The sequence below is a fragment of the Lathamus discolor genome, chromosome 7, assembly GCF_037157495.1.
Source record: "Lathamus discolor isolate bLatDis1 chromosome 7, bLatDis1.hap1, whole genome shotgun sequence".
Taxonomy (NCBI): domain Eukaryota; kingdom Metazoa; phylum Chordata; class Aves; order Psittaciformes; family Psittacidae; genus Lathamus; species Lathamus discolor.
In genome coordinates, this window is record NC_088890.1 from 3,778,908 (window position 1) to 3,798,150 (window position 19,243).

The 19,243-nt window shown below is 48.8% G+C and overlaps 2 protein-coding genes and 1 long non-coding RNA gene across 7 annotated transcripts in view; 2 read left to right on the forward strand and 1 right to left on the reverse strand.

The window, feature by feature from the left end:
* CENPP (centromere protein P) overlaps positions 1-5,029 on the reverse strand; it is a 150,302-nt gene extending 145,273 nt beyond the window's left edge. Inside the window, exon 1 of one of the 2 annotated variants that reach the window (XM_065687072.1) lies at positions 4,943-5,029. The gene's annotated coding sequence lies outside the window, so the exon portion shown is untranslated. Of the gene's footprint in view, positions 1-14; positions 245-4,942 lie in introns of those variants that run through there. The other variant, XM_065687073.1, reaches the window with a different exon arrangement.
* LOC136018124 (uncharacterized) lies at positions 205-4,664 on the forward strand. Of its 3 annotated transcripts, none has more exons than XR_010614246.1 (4): positions 205-456; positions 2,563-2,904; positions 3,057-3,178; positions 3,361-4,664. It is a non-coding gene; the product is annotated as an uncharacterized LOC136018124 (long non-coding RNA). The 3 variants fall into 3 exon arrangements; XR_010614245.1 differs by having other exon boundaries at positions 205-398; XR_010614244.1 differs by having other exon boundaries at positions 409-1,766.
* Positions 5,014-19,243, forward strand: part of RNF123 (ring finger protein 123) — a 49,622-nt gene continuing 35,392 nt past the window's right edge. Inside the window, exons 1-17 of one of the 2 annotated variants that reach the window (XM_065687057.1) lie at positions 5,014-5,086; positions 7,563-7,756; positions 8,521-8,605; positions 10,708-10,787; positions 11,608-11,705; positions 12,004-12,058; positions 12,383-12,468; positions 13,208-13,294; positions 13,811-13,878; positions 14,766-14,891; positions 15,473-15,587; positions 16,356-16,460; positions 16,587-16,712; positions 17,684-17,776; positions 17,971-18,044; positions 18,477-18,594; positions 19,048-19,147. In XM_065687057.1, the coding sequence (XP_065543129.1) occupies positions 7,675-7,756; positions 8,521-8,605; positions 10,708-10,787; positions 11,608-11,705; positions 12,004-12,058; positions 12,383-12,468; positions 13,208-13,294; positions 13,811-13,878; positions 14,766-14,891; positions 15,473-15,587; positions 16,356-16,460; positions 16,587-16,712; positions 17,684-17,776; positions 17,971-18,044; positions 18,477-18,594; positions 19,048-19,147 (1,498 nt within the window). In that variant the 5' untranslated portion in view covers positions 5,014-5,086; positions 7,563-7,674. Of the gene's footprint in view, positions 5,087-5,271; positions 5,296-7,562; positions 7,757-8,520; positions 8,606-10,707; positions 10,788-11,607; positions 11,706-12,003; positions 12,059-12,382; positions 12,469-13,207; positions 13,295-13,810; positions 13,879-14,765; positions 14,892-15,472; positions 15,588-16,355; positions 16,461-16,586; positions 16,713-17,683; positions 17,777-17,970; positions 18,045-18,476; positions 18,595-19,047; positions 19,148-19,243 lie in introns of those variants that run through there. The other variant, XM_065687058.1, reaches the window with a different exon arrangement.

A 19,243-nucleotide genomic window follows, 5' to 3' on the forward strand; every position in this document is an offset into this window, starting at 1 on the left:
GGCACCGGCCTCGCCTTCATCCCCCTCCCCGGAAACACAGGCGCTGCAACGCCAGATCCAGAGTTTGCTGTTCAAAATGGTGCCATAAGCGCTTTTTGTCAGGCAGCTCCTTATTCTCTGTTGGGTTTTCTCATTAGCGTCTTGTAAAAATTCCCCCTCCTTTCCTCTTAGTTCCTTCCACTGGCACCTCCCGCGGTCCCCAGACCCAACCCTCGTGTTCTCTTCACACTGCTCCGGCCGGCAACGAGCAGAGGGGTGTGACCTGACGGGTGCGGCTGGCGGACCCTTTTTCCTCCGAGGCTGCAGGAAGGACTGCGAGGAGGAAGATAAATTGAATGGGCTGCCAGGGGCTCATGGAGGCTGGCAGCAGCATTCTCAGCGGCAGGTTTCATCAGGAGGTGGTGTAACTGCTGTACATGGCACAGGGTTGCTCTGTGTTCCTCTACTGCTTCTTAGGTCGGTGTGGAGCATTGCATTGGTGCTGTCTTCCTGCCCTGCTGGCACGTGGTGCCCAGCACACGCACTAGAAATAAAAGTTGTGCTGTTTTAGAGATCTTCACTAGACTCTCTGGTCTGTGTTCACAGAGTGGTGCAGGCTGTGAAAGTCTTGAACGCTGGGTGTGTTGCTGTGCTTCTGCTTGTGATAAACACATAAATGTATTGGCTTTCGCAAATCAGTGTGGTTATGTGGATATAACTGTAAGAGTTTACAATAAGAGAAACAAAGCTCACTAAAGACACAAGATTAGACAACAAGTTAAAAAGGCCCAGAGCTCTTGAGCAAAACGGAGTCACATAGCAAAAGAACTTGGTAAAAGAAAGAGGGAGGGACTTGATATAAGAAAAGCTAGTGCCTGGAAAATGTGGGTTTAAAGTACTTTTTAGCTTAACTTAGGTTGTAGAAAGAGAACAATGTTTATGTTGTAAGTCTGTGGAATTTAATGGCCCCACTAAACATGAGTTAATTGTTTCACAATAGTCTTCTAAAGTATCTTTAGCTTTAAAGAACAATGTTTGTGTTGTAAGTCTGTGGTGAGATAACAGGATTTAGTGGCCCCGCTAAACATGAATGAGTTATTTCACACCATCCTTCTACTTATCAGTTAGTTTAGATACAGAGCCTCCCAAACATCTGCTAGCTTGGGATACTCCTTGTCTGCCCATCCTGCAATAAATTTTGCAGGAAGGTCACGCTTTTAAATCTTTGCTAGTTATCAGAAGAATTACAGATATAGCTGGTTTCAGCTAGTTGTGTGATTACTGGGGCGTCCAACTGTGCCAAAGGTGAAAAGTACACTGTGAGGAAGACTGCTTACTTCATCTTGAAGACCCCTACTCACAAGAGGAAGACTGCTTACTTCATCCTCAAGACCCCTGCCCACAATCACCGCAGAGCAGTGCACAGATGCCAAGAGGAGGAGACTTATGATAATAAATTCCTGGAGCTAGTTATAATATTCCCCACCTATACACGGGAATTATGAATATGTATGTGACTAATGTAATAGTGAAAGTATATAAACCTGTAACAAATACTAATCATTTGCACCTCTGGCTGCAGTCATGCACCCAGTGCTGTTGCTTTTGCTTTATTGACTTTGTCCCTCAATAAAACCTTGTTATCTCGTTTAGAGTGAGCTTGTATTTCACATACTTGTATGTTGGAGGGCGTGGCCATGCGGTGTCTAAGGCTGAACTGCAGGAAAGATTTGGCAAATTTGGGCGTGTTTTGGATATGGAGATTATTACCAGACAAGATTATCAGGGTAACATTTTTTTTGTCATTTTTTAAAAGTACTTGGAACCATTCTTTTAAAAGGGAATTGGTTTTCAATTTGTTGTGTGAAACATTTTTTTTTCATTTGCATGGTTTTGGAGCGGTTTGGGTTTTGGTTTTGGTTTTGTGTGTGTGTGTATGTCTGGGGTTTTTTGGTTTTGTTTTTCCTTATGGCACACTTTATTCTTAGGAGATGGCTTAGTTTTCAGTTTTCAGGGAAACTGTGAAATTACAGAGAAATTAACTGTTTCTCTTTGCCCAGGGAACTCTGAAAACTTTCACGTAGATCAGTGTCAGCATTTTGGATGCAGATGATGGCTTTGTTTTCAGTTTTCAGGGAAACTGTGAAATTACAGAGAAATTAACTGTTTCTCTTTGCTCAGGGAACTCTGAAAACTTTCATGTAGATCAGTGTCAGCATTTTGGATGCAGATCTTAGAAAGCATATGTGGTTTTACTTATTTCTTTTTACGTAATTTATGTTTTTTGAGCCAGGTTGCATTGCTAAAAATGCATTTGATGTTGTCAGATCAGGATGTGGTCAAAGTAGACCCTGTATCCTTCTGTTGTCATGTTCATTCTGTTTTCTTTAAACTGCAACTTGATTGAAGTTACTGTACATGAGCTTTCAATAAGCAGGTATAATTGTCTTAAAAAGGTTCCTTGTGACTGAGTGACTTAATGAGTTTGATCTAACCCTTGCAGGAAAAGTTATAGGAAATGTGTTTCAAACACTTGAATGAAGTCCATAAAAATATTGTGACTTGATATTTTTGTGCTTACAGTGCCCTCTGTGTAGAATCAGAATTGGTTTCTTCTTGAAATGATGTCTTCCTGGCCAGCACTGTGCCACGCCTGGACCTGCACCAGCAGTCATGGCCCTCCGCTGACCCCCAGGTCTGGGCTTTAGCTCCGTGGAGGAGTTGGAAACAGGGTGTGGGGGGAAGAGCTTGGAGGCCCTGCATCTGCTGTATGCCAAGGAAGGAGGGGCTCATCAATTTTTCTTTCTCCATTAAACCTCACTCATGGGAGGACAACTCATATCCAGAACTGAATGAGAGGCACAGCCACTGCAATGCCAGGGAGTGTCTTTGTCCAGGACCGGGAGGAGTGGCAGAGCCAGATGGGTAAGTTGCCAAAGCTGCACCCCAGGGCTCGGCACAGGATCTCTGTCTCAGCAAGGGCTCAAAGCAGACAGGCTAAGAGCAAGAGCTCTGGTGGACAGTCCCATGCTGTGGGCACTTTCTCCTTAGAGACATGAACCCATTTCTTTCCCCAGGCCCTGGCAGCTGTTCCTGTGCCGCTCCTGCGCTGCTGTGGGCACTCACAGATGCTGCTCCAACCTGGGGAACAGCCATGAGGCCAGATGGGAGTGTGACAGCTGTGCTGGCCCAGTCACCTGTAAGTGTTAAAGCCCCCAGGTGCTCCTGGGCTGGGGCCAGGGGCCAGGCAAGGCCTGGCAGGGGGTACCTGGTGTGGGCTTGGCAGAGCCTGTCTGCTCCAAGAAGGCTGGGGCACCGCTCTGGCCTACCCTGCCCCAGTCCTGGGAGCCAAGCCCTTAACCTTCCTTCTTCCCCTTGCAGCCTTCGGTGCCACCTTAGAGCTTGCTGGTCCCAGCACTGCCGCCCCAGCAGCATCGGGGCAGTTTCCTGGTTCTCTGTAACTGCAGTCCAGCAGCCCCAGCCCCAGCAGCCAGGCAGCATCAGGGGAGAATCTGAGACCTCCAGCGAGGAAGACCAGCAGCCCCAGCACTGCCACCCAAGTAGCATTGGAGCAGATTTTTGGACCTCCAGCACAGGAGACCAGCAGCCCCAGGAGTAGGAGACAGATGCCATCAGGACTCCTGCCACAGTTCCACAGCATGTGAGAGCAGCAGCCGCTCCAGCCTCCCTAGGCTCGACCAATGGCGACGCCAAACCTGGTACACCCGTCAGACCCAGACACCCTACACATGGCCCAGAAGACTGCAGGAGAGAAGCCAACCGCCAGCAACACGCACCACGAGCAATACCCACAGCCCGGTGGTGCCAAGGCTGTCCCAATGCTCCCCATCATGTGCGACCCGCAGCCGCAGCACCACCAGGCAGCAGCCATTGGCAGCATCCCGTGGCTCTGCACCACTGCATAGAAGCAGGAGCAACAGACCCGGTGGGCCCATGCAGCTGCGAGACCGCTCCCACTTGCAGCGTTGGGCCCAAGCTCCCTATGCACAGCCCAGAAGACATTCCCAGAGCAGCCACAAGCCAGCACCACGTGCAAAGAGAAGCACAGGCAGACAGGCTGTGTTAGGGCTATCCCAGCGCTCCCCAGGGTGTCCTAGCAGCTGCTCCAGCAGTGACAGTCAGGAGTCATCAGGGAGCAGAGGTTCCAGCAGTTCCTGAGAATGGGAGAGCAGCAGCACCAGCACTGGCGGCCGGGAGGCTTTATGGCCGTGACACCGTTGTCTGGCACCAGACACTGGAACTGCAACAATGGGGCCATGCCACGGCTCCCCAGAGTGCTCCCAGTTGAACTGTCACACCCAAACTGCCTACATGTGGCCCAGAAGACAGCGGGAGAGAAGCCAAGCGCCAGCACAACGTGTTGAAAGGAGCACCCACAGCCAGGCAGTGAGGGGCTGTCCCAGTGCTCACCAATACCTGAGCCACCACCCCCAGCATGCAGCGGCCATCGGTGACATCCTCTGGCTCTGCAGCACTGGAAAGCGGCAGCAGCTCCATCCCCACTAGGCCCATGTGGGTGCGAGACAACGCCCATTTGCAACATCGGGCCCAAACTCCCAGCACGTGGCTTGGACAACTCTTTGGGAACGGCTGCGTTTCATCTCTGAGCAACCACCCTGAACCCTCTCCACCAGCACAATAAAGGTGGCCTTTCATCTCTGGAATGGGAGGTTCCAGGCTCCTTGGTTATCTTCTTCCTCCCCCTCCTCCTCCTCTCCCTTTCTCAAGTGGCAGCATCAGGCGCTGGGCCCAGAGCATTGTCCTCTGCCGGGTATCGGCAGCCCCTTCCCCAGACCTCCCTCTTCGCTGGTTGCCCTTGGCTGGCTGCCCAGCGCCTTGACCGTGGGCTTCGGGCCTCGCCAGCCCCGCAGCCGGCGCAGTTTTCTGCTGCAGGTCCGCACCCTGTCCCGTTACCCGGCCTCTGCCCTCGAGCCCTCAGCACCTTCCACACCGCAGCGCGCCCAGCGCGGCCTCCTGTCTCCCGGCAACGCGTGTTCCTCTCGCCCTTCCGCGCCTCCGCACGGCACGGCCCTCGCGGCTTGCCGTAGAGCCGCGTTGCGGCGGGGTTGCCGCGGCGGGGCTGGTGGTGAGTGGGGCGGTTAGCGGGCCTACCCCTTTCCTGCCCGTTCCTATCCCCCCTGCGCCTGTACCTACCCCCGGCATTGCGGGTCCCCTCTGAGCCCGGCCGGGGGCTGCTCTTGCAGCCGCATGTCTCGGGCGATGGCCGATCTCGGGGGGTGTCGTCCGGTGTTGGGGGTGGGGAGCATCATTTCTGGCTTCGGAGGTTATCGGCAGGTGTGGGGGCTCCCCCGGGTTGTGAGTGTGTGTCTGTGGGCATGGGGAGTGCTGCCGGGTCTGAGTGGTGTCTGTGGCTGCCGGCTGCCAGGTTTAGGGGTGTCTCTGGGTTTGGGGGTGTTGCTGGGCTTGCAGCAGGCTTCAGGGGTGCTGCCGTCTGTGGGATGTTCCTGGGTTTAGGGTCGGTTCCTGGCTTCGGCCACTACTGCCCGGTATTTGTGGTTCGGGGGTGCTGCCTGGCTGGGGGTGCCACAGAGCTTGTAGTTTACACAGAGCAGGTTTCCGAGCTGGCTCCCGGATGGCTTCTCCCCTCTGCCCTGTGAGAGTGGGAGGCCTAGGTCACCAGCTGCCGGACAAAGCTGTGTTTTCTGGCACAGCTTCTCAGCCTCCTCACCTGCCTCTAGTCAGCTCAGCTTATGGTCTGGCTTTCCCTGTGTTGTCTGTTGTGTTCTCGTGCTGGAAACTGCTTTCTGTTTGTTGCCCAGATAAGGGAGTTTAACCTGCGGCCAGGCTCAGAGCTGGGTGTCTTTGCTGGAGCTTTTGGGGCCGGTTTTGTGAATTGTACATGGCTCTAATGTGTGTTCCCCCAATCTGCCCTTACTCTGACCTGTTGAAACCAGCTTCTGCACCAGCCAGAAGAAACCCAAACCCTGGAAGTGCAGCAGTGCCAGGAATGCACCTCGTACGGTGCCAGTGTGGCCATGGTTTGCTCTCTGCCTGGGCATTCAGGCTGTGTGAACAGCATGGGTACCAGACTGGCTGCCCTTGGGACGTGCTGGTAGCACTCCTTGCTACCCCTCAGGTGTTTTTAACTTGTCCTGACAGAGGTGAAATCACATCTGTCACATTTAAAGTACTTATAGGATAGTACACGTTGTACTGTCTGCTCTGCCCATCAGTCAGGGCCATTGATTCAGTCTGGTATTTGCTTTGCTCCTGTATAGCCTTGACAGTGGCACAGGAGGGATGCTGGGCAGTGCTGCTGCACTGTTGGATGCTGTAGTGGTCCTGAGGAAAGGGGCTTTGGTAATTCCTTTCCTGGGTCTAGCTGAAACTCAAGCGATCTGCCAGTGGAGCTGCCATGGCACTTTTGTCACTTGACAACTTCACTAACTTTTCTTGGGTTCACCTTAGCTTCAGCTCTGTTTGAGATTGCCAGCAAGCCTTTCATTGTGGCAGTCTTTGCTCCTGTTGCATCTTCCTGTTGGTCTGCCTGCCACAAAGCATTTTGTCAGCAGCTCTCTAGTGATAGAGATAGAGAGACTTCCCATGATGGTCAGCTGCTGGGGCAGTCAGGAGCAGGAGAGGGGTGTAACATAACCTTTTGAAGCTGGACAGAACTAGCACCTGAATTTACTCTTTCTGTCCTGACGCATGATGTCAGATCAGCTCTGCTGATGCGTTCCCGTGATACCAGGAAGGGTCATGAATCTTTAGTCTCATGATAGGTTTTCAGCTGTAAACCCTTCTGTGTATTTCTACCAGCATCTGCTTTTGTCCATATAAAAGCATCAGCTGGGCCTTTGGTTTTGTAGTCAATGGCATTGTTTTGTAGTCCAGTGCATTCAGCTCATATCAAGTTAGGTATGAGGAAGAAGTTCTGTACTGTGAGGGTGGTGAAGCACTGGGTCAGGTTGCCGAGAGCAGTGGTAAATGTTCCATCCCTGGCAGTGTTCAAGGCCAGGTTTAACAGGGCTTGGAGCAGCCTGATCTAGTGTGAGGTATCCCCGTTTGTGGCAGGGGGTTGGAACTGGATGAGCTTTAAGGTGTTTTCTAACCCAAACCAGTCTGTGATTCCATGATTCTATGATCTGCATTTGTCTCATTCCTTCTCCCTCTCTCTCTGTTTTGTGTAGTGTTAAACAGAAGATTAAACAGGTGTATGTGTCTCTCAACAGAGAGTGGGAGAGGAAGGCAGAGGTGTCTCATCAGGACATGAGTAGCAGTGCGATGTGGTGGCCAGTTGTGGTGGTGTTTGGCAGCGGTGGTAGCTGTGGCCCTGTGCTGGCTCAGTGCTTCTGGCTCAACCTTGGTGCAAAGGTTGCCTATTTCTGGCCTGGTTCTGCCTGTGCCCTTGGCTGAAGTCGGGTCTGTGTTGTTGTCTGGACTGTGGCTTCATACCTTATTCTGCTTTGGGAAGACTTTGGGTTGTTGGATGGGTGGGGCTGAGGGCAGAGTTGGCAGTTAGTTGGCTTTGGGCTCCTGCATGCTGATGTCAGTGCAAGGACTTTGGCTATATTTTGGCTTACCCCTGCTGTTAAATCCAGGTACATCAGCATCCAAGAAAGGAAGAAGACTAAAGACAGCATCCTCCCCAGCCAGTTCTGTTCTAGGCTTCTGTCTGCCTTACATCCGCCTTGGGAGTGGTGCCTGTGTAGAATGACGTCGAAAGGTGCTGGGACTGCTTTCTCAAGGAAGAACTACAGGCTGAGCACCGAGCCAGAGAAGTCCAAAGTCACAGGTATGGGCCTGTAAGTGCTAGGTAAAAGCAGGACCGCTGTGGACCTGGTGAGCAGCCCTTGCCTTACTTGGGATCAGCTGCCTTCCAGTTGCAGTTACCTTGCTGATGTGAGGTGTGGTGAAGCTGAAACTAAGTGCATGAACTGAGATTTTGGGAGGGACATTCCTGTAGTAACAAGGACTTCAAAAAGTCCTGTCATAGTGCCGTTTCCTTGACACACAGCCCTGCCTTGTGAGGCTGGAGAATGTGGTGTTGCCTGCCTTCATCCATCTGATTTTGGGAGTTCCCCTTCCAGGATGAAGGGCTTGTCAAGTTCTCAGGTTAATCCTTTTCTGGGAAATTTTGGTACCTGCTAGGCAGTCTGTTTTCTCTTGGACTCACCAATCCATCAGAATTGTGCTTATGAGACCACAAATCTGTCAAAGGAGACCATGAATTTGAGGGTACTGTTGCACCAGTGGGATTCCTGAGGATGTAGTTCCACCTGTGGAGACCAGCTTACAGCCTCCCATTTGCTATTGTAGAGCAGCTCAAATTGGAAAGAGCCCTTGTTGAGGAGATGCACCCCATAAATGCTGACTCCGGGGCTGCTGATGAAGACAGTGAGATGAGAACTGACTTCTTGAAGCTGTGTTTTCCACTGTGTTATCTGCAAACTTGAATATGATTTTCCCATAGTTACCAGTTTCTTGCTTAATAGTGAAACTAATGTTTGAGTTTACCTCCGGCCTCCCTAAGCTGGTTTCCTTCCTGTTTTTCACAAGGGATCGTGAACAGTAGGCTGCTGAATGATTACCTGCATTGTGTCTTTACCAGTGCTGATGGGAACCAGCCTGCAGCTGCTTACAGGTATTGGACTTCTCATTCACTAGATAGCAAGTTATGCTGTATCAGTGCCCAGCTATATACAGCACTGTGGTGGAAGGAAAGGTATTTTAGTGCCACACAGTGATATTTGTTATAAGCACAGCAGCCCCAAGGTATAGAAATGATTCTTGGGTCTCGTCTTTTAATAGCTTTCTCAAATTGTGGGGCTTGCTAGGAAGGGTTCTTCAGATTTGTTTTTGCATGAAAAAAAAAACAAAACCCCACACAAAATCACTAGGCAATTTTCCTGAGATAAACAGGTAGGTAGGCATTCACCTGATTGTTTCTGTTCCCTCTACTTGCAAGGAAGTACAAAATGCCCAGGCTCTAGGTACAGGAATGAAAAAACAGGTTGTCAGTGCCCTGTAAACTAAAGTCAAGGCTATTACTGATATATGGAATACCATGCATTTCTCAGGTTGTGGAACTATTGGTACTTTTATTACTAGGAGTCAGCAAAGGAAAAGAATCACAAAATTCCTGTTTAGTGTCTGTTTTCTTTTATTTGTTTTCAGTTCTCTTTCACCTTGTAGCCCAGAAACTTTGTAGCTTTGGATGAGAAAAATTTCCCTTGCGTTTAGCTGCTTTGCCCGAGGCAAGTCAGACAGGTTCAGGGCAGGTGTGACTGTGGTAGAGCAAGGTAGGCCTGTTGTTCCTGCTGGCTGGCTGTGCTGCAGAGTGGCTGGGCTCACATTCCAGGGGCTATACTTAGTACTGCCAGCTCAAATGTGAGCTCAGAGCTGCTAAAAATAGCTGTTGGCCTTCTCCACTCTTGGTGAGCCAGGCTTATGGCAGGGGTTTGCCACAAGCTCTCCTGCCAGCATACCTTGGAATATTCCATCTGCCTGAATGTTTTGGTTTTCAGTATTTTGAATTTCTTTCCCTGGTAATTAATGCCTTGAAAGCTGTCCTGAACCCAGGACAAAAGCTCAGAACTAATAGTTTGTTAGATTGGTCTCTCACTTTCTTTTTTCCTTCATTTCTTCCTTCCAGCCTATTGCCCAGACTTGGCTATTTGGTAGAAAGGCCAGTAGCAGTCAAATAGGTCTTGAAATAACGTTTGCCATATGAGAGAAATTTTATTGCATGACATCTTGTCTTCAGAGGCCTAAATTCCTCACAGAGGAGCTCACTGCAGACATCTCTCTGGCTGTCTCTTCTCCTTTCAGAACTCCTGCTCCATGCTAGCTTCTGATGAAGCTGCTCCGCTGAAGGCACCCTCTTTCATGGCAACCTGAACTGATTTTTTGATTCCACTTCTGTGCATCTTCACATCCATCAGGCTTTCAAAAGGCCTCTCACCACAGTCTTAGGAAAAGCTCTAGTCCTGCAGAAGTGTGACATTGTTCCACAGATGAAAATGCAAAGTGATGTGTTGAAAGGGGAACAGCCTCAACAGTGTGAATAAAATGGTGGGCCCTGGGCTGATCTTAACTGCAGTGGAATGAGATTGGTATGACATACTGTCAGAAAAAGAAAGTAGGAAGTCTGGAATTGTTAGGAAAGGGATAAGGAGAATCATCATGAATAAATTTGTGGTTTACCCTCATCTCGAGTACCATGTCATTTTGGTCTTGCCAGATCCAAAAGGGTATTTTAATGCTGCAGGGGTTTTGAGGAAGGGTGAGAGCAAGTCAGGTGTCTAGGATGGCTCTTTTGCAGGGAACAGCTAAGTGAACTAGTGTTGAAGAGAGAACTAGAGGAGAGCAGTATGAGAAAGTACTCTAAAGCAGTGGCCCAGAGAGGGTGCATGAGAGAATTCTCAGTATGCAAACAAAATCATTCTGGCTGTTGCCAAAGCATGCTTTCTTACTGCCACAAAATACTCCTGAGCAAACTGAAGACTCTAAGATTCTTTGTTAGCTACTTTTCTTGTTCCCGCTATATTAAATCTTTGGTTCACATATTGCCCTGACGTGGTGAGCAGCAAATTCCCCTGATTCGTCACAAGAAATACAGATCAGTGGAACTTCCCAATTCATGTCTCACAGCGCAAGACTGTGTGGACACATGTGTGGGCTGCAACTGTTTAAAACTTGGAGACAGAGTTTTCTGAATAGCTCCTGTGCATGTGTATTCCCCAGAAAGCACCTGACGTTCCAGAACCTGCAGGAGCACCTTGACCAGTTGCTAGCAGAGAAGAGTGGCTCCGAAGACAGTCGAGGTAGGAGACCTTGTATCTGGTTTGTGCATTCTGCTTGTGCTGCTTAATTGGGAGGACAAGTTGTATCATGAAAGGCAGTTCCCTGAGTGAGCCTTGTTCTGCTCTCCTGTGCTTTAATTTGCTGTACCTTTAAATCCTGCCTGTGAGGGGCTCATCAGCCATCCTTCAAGCAGGTCTGCTGGTGGAAGCGGGGGGCATATTTTCAGGTGAAAATGCCTGGAAAAGCAGTTCAGGGACAAATGTTGAAAGTATTTCACTGGTAATGACATGCAGAGCCGTTGCTGTGACCAGCAACATGCAGTGCTTTCCTCAGTGGGAAATGCAGAGGCTTGTTGACAGTTGTACATATTGGTCTCCACTGCAAGTATTCCCTTTAGGCCTCAGACTGTTGCCTGTATTCTTGCTAGCATCCATTTCCCTGAATGAGTCAGGATGTGGCAGGATACAACCTGGCTCCTCTCCTAAAAAGAACTTTTCTTCCTGGCTGCAATCAAAGTGTGATATGTTGGCCAAACATTTGGCTCAGAGTTTAGTTTGGTCTTTATATTTTGGCAAAGTAAGATCTTGATGTGATGTGGAAAACTTCGCATATGTCCTGCCTGTTGCATAGCAAAGACCTTGTGTGTTGCTGTGAAAACCTCCTTTTAAATGTCACTGGTGTCTCCTTTCCAGAGGTTCTCATGGGTAATGCTAGTTTAGTCTTCCTCCACTGCAGCAGAATCCAGGTGCTCTTGTAGGTTTAGCTGGAGACACTCATCAGCTGTATTGCTAAATCCTGCACAACTTTCCCTAAGAGTTTTTTCTGCAACTCTTGTTTCAGATCAGGTAGCAGAGGGCCGGCTTGGTCCATCTACTGTGGTGTTGGACCACACAAGTGGTTTTGAGGGGCTCCTGCTGGTGGATGATGACTTACTTGGGGTGAGTGTGGTGATAGATGTCTTTCGTATTTAATAGTCACTTTCAAATACCTGTCACATCTCACTACGAACCTGTCGTTCACGACATTGCCCTTGTACTGCTGCCATGTTGCGTGCTTCACTGCAGTTCACTGAGTATGGATGAGCTGTGGGAAGGACCTGGGATGTCTTCCCAGGGCTCTGAGTACAGCTGCTGGGATGGGGAAGATGTCCCATCTCTTTCCTGCACTGTGCTTGTGGATAACTCTCCGTCTACCTTTTTGCCTGATTTCAAAATATCTTTTTTTTTGTTGGTCCAGGTGATTGGCCACAGTAACTTTGGGTCCATCAGGGCCACGACATGTGTGTATAAAGGTAAGGAGATAAACCAGCTATGTGTTGAGAAAAGACTCTGGGAAGAGTGTATGGGGAGTTACACAACTAGAGAGCTCAGGAAATCTTGAATATGTTTCAGATCTTGAGCCTTCTCTTCCCACCTTCATCCACTGGCTTTTCCAGGAAGTCAGAAGGATGGAGGATTGTGTGATGCTGGAGCAAAGAGGTTGGAGGGGCATGCTGGGGATGTCCCGAAGCTCCTTTGAGTATTAAGTTTATTTCTGTGGGAGCAGCGTCAGATTTGGCTTCTCTGACAATGAGCCAGGCAGCAGGGATTCACTGTGTGGCATCTCTTTCTTTCAGGGAAATGGATTTACGAGGTGCTCATCTCCTCCCAGGGACTCATGCAGATTGGCTGGTGTACTCTCAACTGCAAATTTAATCAGGAGGTAGTGTAACTGCTGTACATGGCACAGGGTTGCTCTGTGTTCCTCTCTGCTTCTTAGGTCAGTGTGGAGCATTGCATTGGTGCTGTGCTCCTGCCCTGCTGGCACATGGTGCCCAGCACACACACTAGAAATACAAGATCTGCTGTTTTAGAGATCTTCACTAGACTCTGGTCTGTGTTCACAGAGTGGTGCAGGCTGTGAAAGTCTTGTACACTGGGTGTGTTGCTATGCTTTTGCTGCACATAGCTACGAAGTGTTGACTTTCTGCTGGCATCATCTCTGGACAGGGTGCGGGTCTGCAGTGCTGGCAGCCAGGCTCTTGGGATGGCCCTCATCAGGTAGTGCTGCAGGGCTTTTTTGCCCAGGAGAAGCAGGCCCGGGCCAGCTCTTGGGATGTTTGGTGCTGGGAAGGGATGTCAGGTACAGAGTTTCATTAACTTGCCACTCTGCAACATATGAGAGTGGAGGTGATGGTCATTCTTCTGGGCTGCTTTGGCAGAAATTAGAAGTGTAGGATGCCAGTACTCTTCTTCTGACCCCAAAAATGAGTAGCAAGTGGTGTATTTTTCTGAGCCACAGATCACAGCCCACCGGATTTATACCTAGAATGAGGGTTTTTCTCAGGTAGAACATGTGTGCTGTCAGCTGCTTTGGTCTCCTTCTTAAAGATGCCCTTGCGGTAAGAGGGATCCCCCATGCTTGGTCCGGTCTGAGCCTCCTCTTTGATACTTTGGTGCAGGAAGGAGTTGGAGATACACCAGATTCATATGCATATGATGGAAACAGGGTGCGCAAGTGGAACGTGACTACTACCAACTATGGCAAAGTGAGTAGCCATCCTCCCAGAAACGGGATGCAGAGGAAGAAGAAGGAAACAGGTGGCTTCTGCTCACTGGATTCTCCAGGGCCTTGTGGAATGCCCTCAAGCTGCCCTTCCTGCTTCACTCTGCTCTTTTAGAGGCTGAGTGCCGGCAATTGTTTGTACTTTATGGGTGCTGGACATGCTGTCTGGGTGCTTTGTTTATCAGCCTCAGCAGACTGATTCCCAGCATAGTGCTGCTGTTGGTCTCTGGAAGGTTCTGCTTCTTTGTAGCACACCAGAGGATGATGCAGTGTTGGGAGAAATATGTGTTTGATCCTGTGCATGTTCCTGTTGCTGGATGGAAAAAAATTCCCAGTCAGTGGCTTACATGCAGCTTTCAGAAATTCTATGTAAACTGGAGTGAGAAGGAGCTCTCTCTTCTTCAACCCTGAAACCTATGGGATTGGTTGTGTTTCAGACACTCTTTTGATGTGGGAAACCCTGGATATATATTTAACCTTTTCTCTCCCTTTACTGCAGTCTTGGGCAGCAGGAGACATCGTCAGCTGTCTGATAGACCTTGATGAGGGCACCATTGCTTTCTGCTTGTAAGCATTTTTGCCCAGTTGCCTGCTTTGTTGACGTCTGTGTGGTGTGAAACATCAAGGTTTCCTCACTGCTTAGCAGATTGCTGAGCCCTATTTCTGCCCTCTCCCCTTTAAGTTCCTTGGTAGTTCCATCTTGTTGCTTTTCTGCATTACATTCAGAACCCATCTGGATGGGCTGTTGAGTCTCCTAAGTTGAGGTGGGAGCATTTGGCAGAAAGATGTTCAAGCTACAAAGTTTGCCAGGATTTTGGAGGGGAAGGCATCTCTTTTGATGCTTAATATTACAGCTGGCTGAACCACACTGATTGCTTTTGTGGTCGCTGTAGACCTTGCCTGTCCTAGATTCACAAGGAGCAGTGGAAAGTCTGATGAATCTCTAGCCTCCACCTCCCATGCTCAATGGGAAAGACCAGGCTGAATAAGAATTGTTCCCTGTCCGTAAACTACAGCCTGGACAAGTCAGATGGAATTTAAAACTAATAGTTGCTCCATGTCATCTTTGAGAGAAGAGTAGATTGAGAGCATTATCCTTCTATCTCCACCAACATAAATGGATGAAGCAAAAAATCTCACCTGCCTTTCAAATGACCTGCTGGTTATCTTGTAAGGATTTGGGTTGCCCTTGAAGCTTCATGGGCTCTGCACGTTGTGCAGACTTCAGTGCCTGCCTGTATGAAAACAGGAGTGTTGCTGTGCTTCTCATCACCGCTACTCAGCAGAGCTGTGGTGTTTGCATGTGTACCAGATTAAGAGTGATGGGAGGCATGACTGACTGGTGTGTCTGTGTCGCCATGTTGCTGGGAGGGGAAAACAGATACCTGGATTGCCCAGTTGACCTCAAAACCCTCCTGTTGTGACTAAAATATTGTGCGTTTTCCTTCTTTCAGGAATGGCATGTCTCTGGGGACTGCTTTTGATAACATCACAAGGGGTGCTGGAATGGCTTACTTCCCTGCCATCAGTCTCTCATTCAAAGAATCCGTGGCTTTTAACTTTGGAAGCCGTCCACTCCGATATCCTTTATGTGTGCAGAGAGGAGGTCTGAGGGGAGAAGAACATGTCCTGAGACCGTCTTTGGAGGCTGAAAAATATACGTACCTGACTGCAGGTCACTTTCTTCTGTTCGCACTTGTTCCCACAGCAGGGTCATGGAGACAAGAATCAGATATGTCCTCAGCTGGAGCAGAACTGTAGGGCACACAAACATGAGTGCTGGTCTCTGACAGCTTCTGAAATGAGCTTTGCTTTCAGCTCTGAATGAGCAACTACTGCTGCAGCCTGGGGCTGCCTGTTCAAACACCCTGATCCTTCAAAGGTGTCACTGTCCAGTTTTGGAAACCCTAATACTGGTGAGCTTCTTGGCCACTGGTCTTTTCTACTTCCTGTCCATATGGGACTTCTGACATGGTATTAGCAATATTGAGGAAGTGGGGATAAGAGCTTGTGGCTTGCCATCCACTTGGAAGGCATTGAGGTTGAACTGTGAGTGGGGCATGTGTGGGTATAAAGTGAAATAGAGACTCCGTCTTTTCCTTGCATTAACAAAATAAGACCTGAAAGGATCAGATTGCATTTTACCTTAACACTTGCCTACTTATCCAGTGGAAGGTTACTGCCCTTTGCAAGATCCTCCTGCTGCAGACCTAGTGAAGGCTCACAAGCTGCTAGGCTACTTGAAGAATGTGATCCATATTGGAATAGATGTGACAGTAAGCTGTTGTTCCTAGGTGGAACTGTGGGGCACCACACTGGAAAATGTGGTTCTGCACTTCTCAGCACATGCCAACAGCTCAGATGTTTCCACGTAGCTGGAGTCAAAATGTTTGTATGCTTTTGCATAAGCTGTGCCTGTTGGCTTACAAAATGGGATTCCTAATAGTTCCAGGACGTAATTTAAATCATACTGGGCTTTACTGTTCTCAGTCCTGCAAGGTTTCATTCCCAGTATACAAGAAGTGGTGTTTGTCAGGGTTAGAACTGCTGGATTTAATTTTGCAGCCTTGAGAGAAGCTTGTTCATATTCTAAACATTTTACTGCTTTCCTAGTGATGTGGTGAAATTCTGGCAGGTCTGCCTTGAGAACTGTTTTGGCTGCCGCACTGTTCACTTCAAGAGATGATCAGTTTATGCCATCTGCTATGGTTGTGGCTTGAATGGAGACCTGCTTTACTAGTTGACCTCCTCTGCAGGGAATCCCATTTACAAACTGGGAATCATCTACACTTAAAACCCTTTTGGTAAAACCTCATCAAGGTGTATCCATGTGGCTAATAGTAACTGAGATCTCTACTGCACGACAGCTCTCCAGAGGCATGAGCCTGGCTGCTTTGCCTTCCTGAATTCCCGTGTTCAAGGTTTTTACTGCAGTCAGCCTGTAAAAACAGTGGCTGCCCTAGCTCTCTGGTTCATTCAGTCACTGGTGACTGGTGGATTAGGCTGGATCCATGCTGTGTGTTTTAATGCGTTTGTCATTGTAGGAGGGGAAGCTGGTGGAGAAGGACACGTCCATGTGGCAGCTGCAAGGAGAACCCACAGTGTTGATTACATTAGCCCACATATTCAATTACTTCTCTCCTCTTCTGGTGAGTTTGTCCGTCTATTAAAGCTTCTGTAGATGCCTGTTACTGTGCTTGCAAGGGGAGATAAACCTCAGCTTTTTCTGGGAGGTGACTGTGCCTTGGAGTACTGTTAATGTGGCTCTGTCTTAGTGCAAGGTGTATCTGGTGGAAGATGTGCTCATGACCTTCCTGTTGAGCATCCTTGAGCGAGGAGGGGCAGTGGAGGCCCATCCCCTTATTCAGCAGCTGCTGGATCTCATGTGGCTTCTTATGGAGGTGAGTTGCTAGGGTGCTGGTTCTTCCCCAGGAATCACAAGGAAACCCTAGGAGGAGGTTGTGCTGAGGACAGGGTTCAATACTGAATGACTCAATACTGAATGGTAGTGGTGATACTAGCAAAGAGCTTACAAGGCATTTCTAAGCTTCTCCTACTGCCAAAGGAACCAGTTATGTTGAATAACTTCCTGCTTCTGAGAACACCAAATTTATCAATAAGAAATGAGAAATGAGTTGGTCTCTTGGGTGTTTTTGATCTTTATGTGACTGTGGAGGTCCTAAATTCCACCATGTGCCCCAGGAGATAGATCACAGTGTGCAGGACTCGGTGGAAATGGGCACTGCACTTCCACCACCTCCATCACCACTGGGAAAAAAACTTCCAATTTCCCATGGCCCTTTGTGTGCAAGCTGGATGTGGTCACTCATTGCAGGGACACTTGTTTGGGGCAGCCTTTACTAGCCACTGGAAAGCTGCTGTTGCTGGAGGGCTGGGGTATTTACACAGAGCCAGTCACTGCCAGAAGCTTGGAGACAGCATGTCTGTTCTTTGGGGTAACCATTAACAGCACTGGACCACTGCTGTTTGGCTATGAGTTGGACTCAAAAAGACAATTTCATCGTCACATTTACTTCTCTCCTTTCTGAGTTTGTTCTCAAAGATGGTATGTTTGATAGGCTCAGGGGATATGAAGTTGGGTGACTGCCCAGCTAAAGAGGACCTGAGACTTCAGGGTTTTTTTAGGTGATTTTGGGGTTTGTTTTACTAGTGCATGTTTTCCTGTAGCAAAGCGATGGCACCAACTTCTGCTTGGATTCTCCTGTGGAGTCAGATGAACAGCCACTGTGGGTTTAGAGCGTCTGCTTTTTCAGATCTGAAATGAATGCTTCCCTCCAAGGTCATGCTCTGGGAATTGTAGCTGTTCCCTACTTGATGCTGCTGCTGTTTAACGTGTTTTTTATTTTCTCAGGAGTATGAAGTGCACGAGTGCCTCAAGCAGCTACTGATGTCCCTGCTGCGGGCTTACAGGTTCTCCCCCATCATCCCAGACCTGGGATTACAAGTGAGTTGCGCTTCTGAATCCCCAGGAATCTGTGACTAGGCAGCATCTGTTATGTCCCCTTGTCCAAAGGTACATGATGTTTTGGATTTTGCAGTTGTTTGATCTAGAGATAGCAGTTCTGTCACATTGGATCTGTTGGAGAGTCATAGCCTCTTCTGCAGATGGAGTCACTTTTGCTTTTTCTGTTTCCTTAGATTCACTACCTCCGGCTCACCATAGCAGTTTTGAAGCATGAGAAATCCAGAAAATACTTACTCAGCAATGTTCTGTATCCTTTGTGCCTCCTAGTCTCAGTTCTCCCTGCCCTCAGTAATGCAGGCAAGGATTTGAAGGTCTTGGGGGGCAGAAGCCACCCTATCTTTGAGAAGTCATTTTTAATTGCTCAGGTTTCCTCTGTCAGTCTGACACCATTCTCTACAAGATCCTGCTTTGAGGAGGTGGAGCAGTGTCGTATAGTTCACATCCTAGTCACACAGAGAGCTTCATTTCTACCTGACTGACATCTCCAGTGTCGCTAGAGCGAAAATGCTTTCAGAGCAGTCCAGCTGCTTCACCTGGGGCTTCTCCCAGGAGAAGGGGGCTCTTGATCTGGTAGACCTTTGAGTGGTTGTTTGGAAAGGAATCTCTCACTACAGCTCTGGAAACAAACCCTGTATATTGTCCTGACATAGCTTCTGTGCTTGCTTTAACTTGGCTGCAGCTTTGATGTGCTCCGTTCTGTTGTATTCTTCTACATTAAGAGCCCACTGCGTGTGGAGGAGGCAGGTTTGCAGGAGCTAATTCCAACCACATGGTGGCCAAACCGCTTCACCAAGGAGGTGAGTAAAGGCACTTCCACTAAACAGACTGAAGAAATTCTGTGGCCTGCTGTCCCATCATTTTCTGGCTGAGGAAATTGATTGGCCGATGTTTCCAGCTGCATTAGTACTGGTGCATCCTTCAGAGTTGTGTGAGAGCTGTAGCCTTTCCATTGCTCTCTCATCTTTACGATGAGATGTTTGGAGTGTGTTGCATAGGACAGGAAAGGGGGGCATTTTCTATGGCAACAGATCTGGAATGAAACCTCACAGCATCTAAGGAATTCCAGGTTGATATGGATATCCTCAAGAAGATCTCCTGCCCTTACTCATTACAAGGCCAGGGAAGGCCTGTGTAGGTGTGCTGCCAGTCACACACTGGCACGTTGTTTCAGGGAGTTTCTGCTCTCCATTTGGCAAGATGTTTTCCCTGTGAAGAGTTCTCCTAGTAATCAGTGTCTGTCCCCCAACCAGGGCAAGGAGAATAAGGAGGTGAAGGAGGAAAGTGCTGAGGAGAGACTGAGGCGGCGGGCATATGAAAGAGGCTGCCAGCGGCTGAAGAAACGCATTGAAGGTCTCTGAGGAAGAAGGGAAATTGTCAAGACCCCCAACCTTTTGTTCAGTCAAAGGGACTGACCCTTGAGCTGTTTCTAAATTCCCATCACAGTGT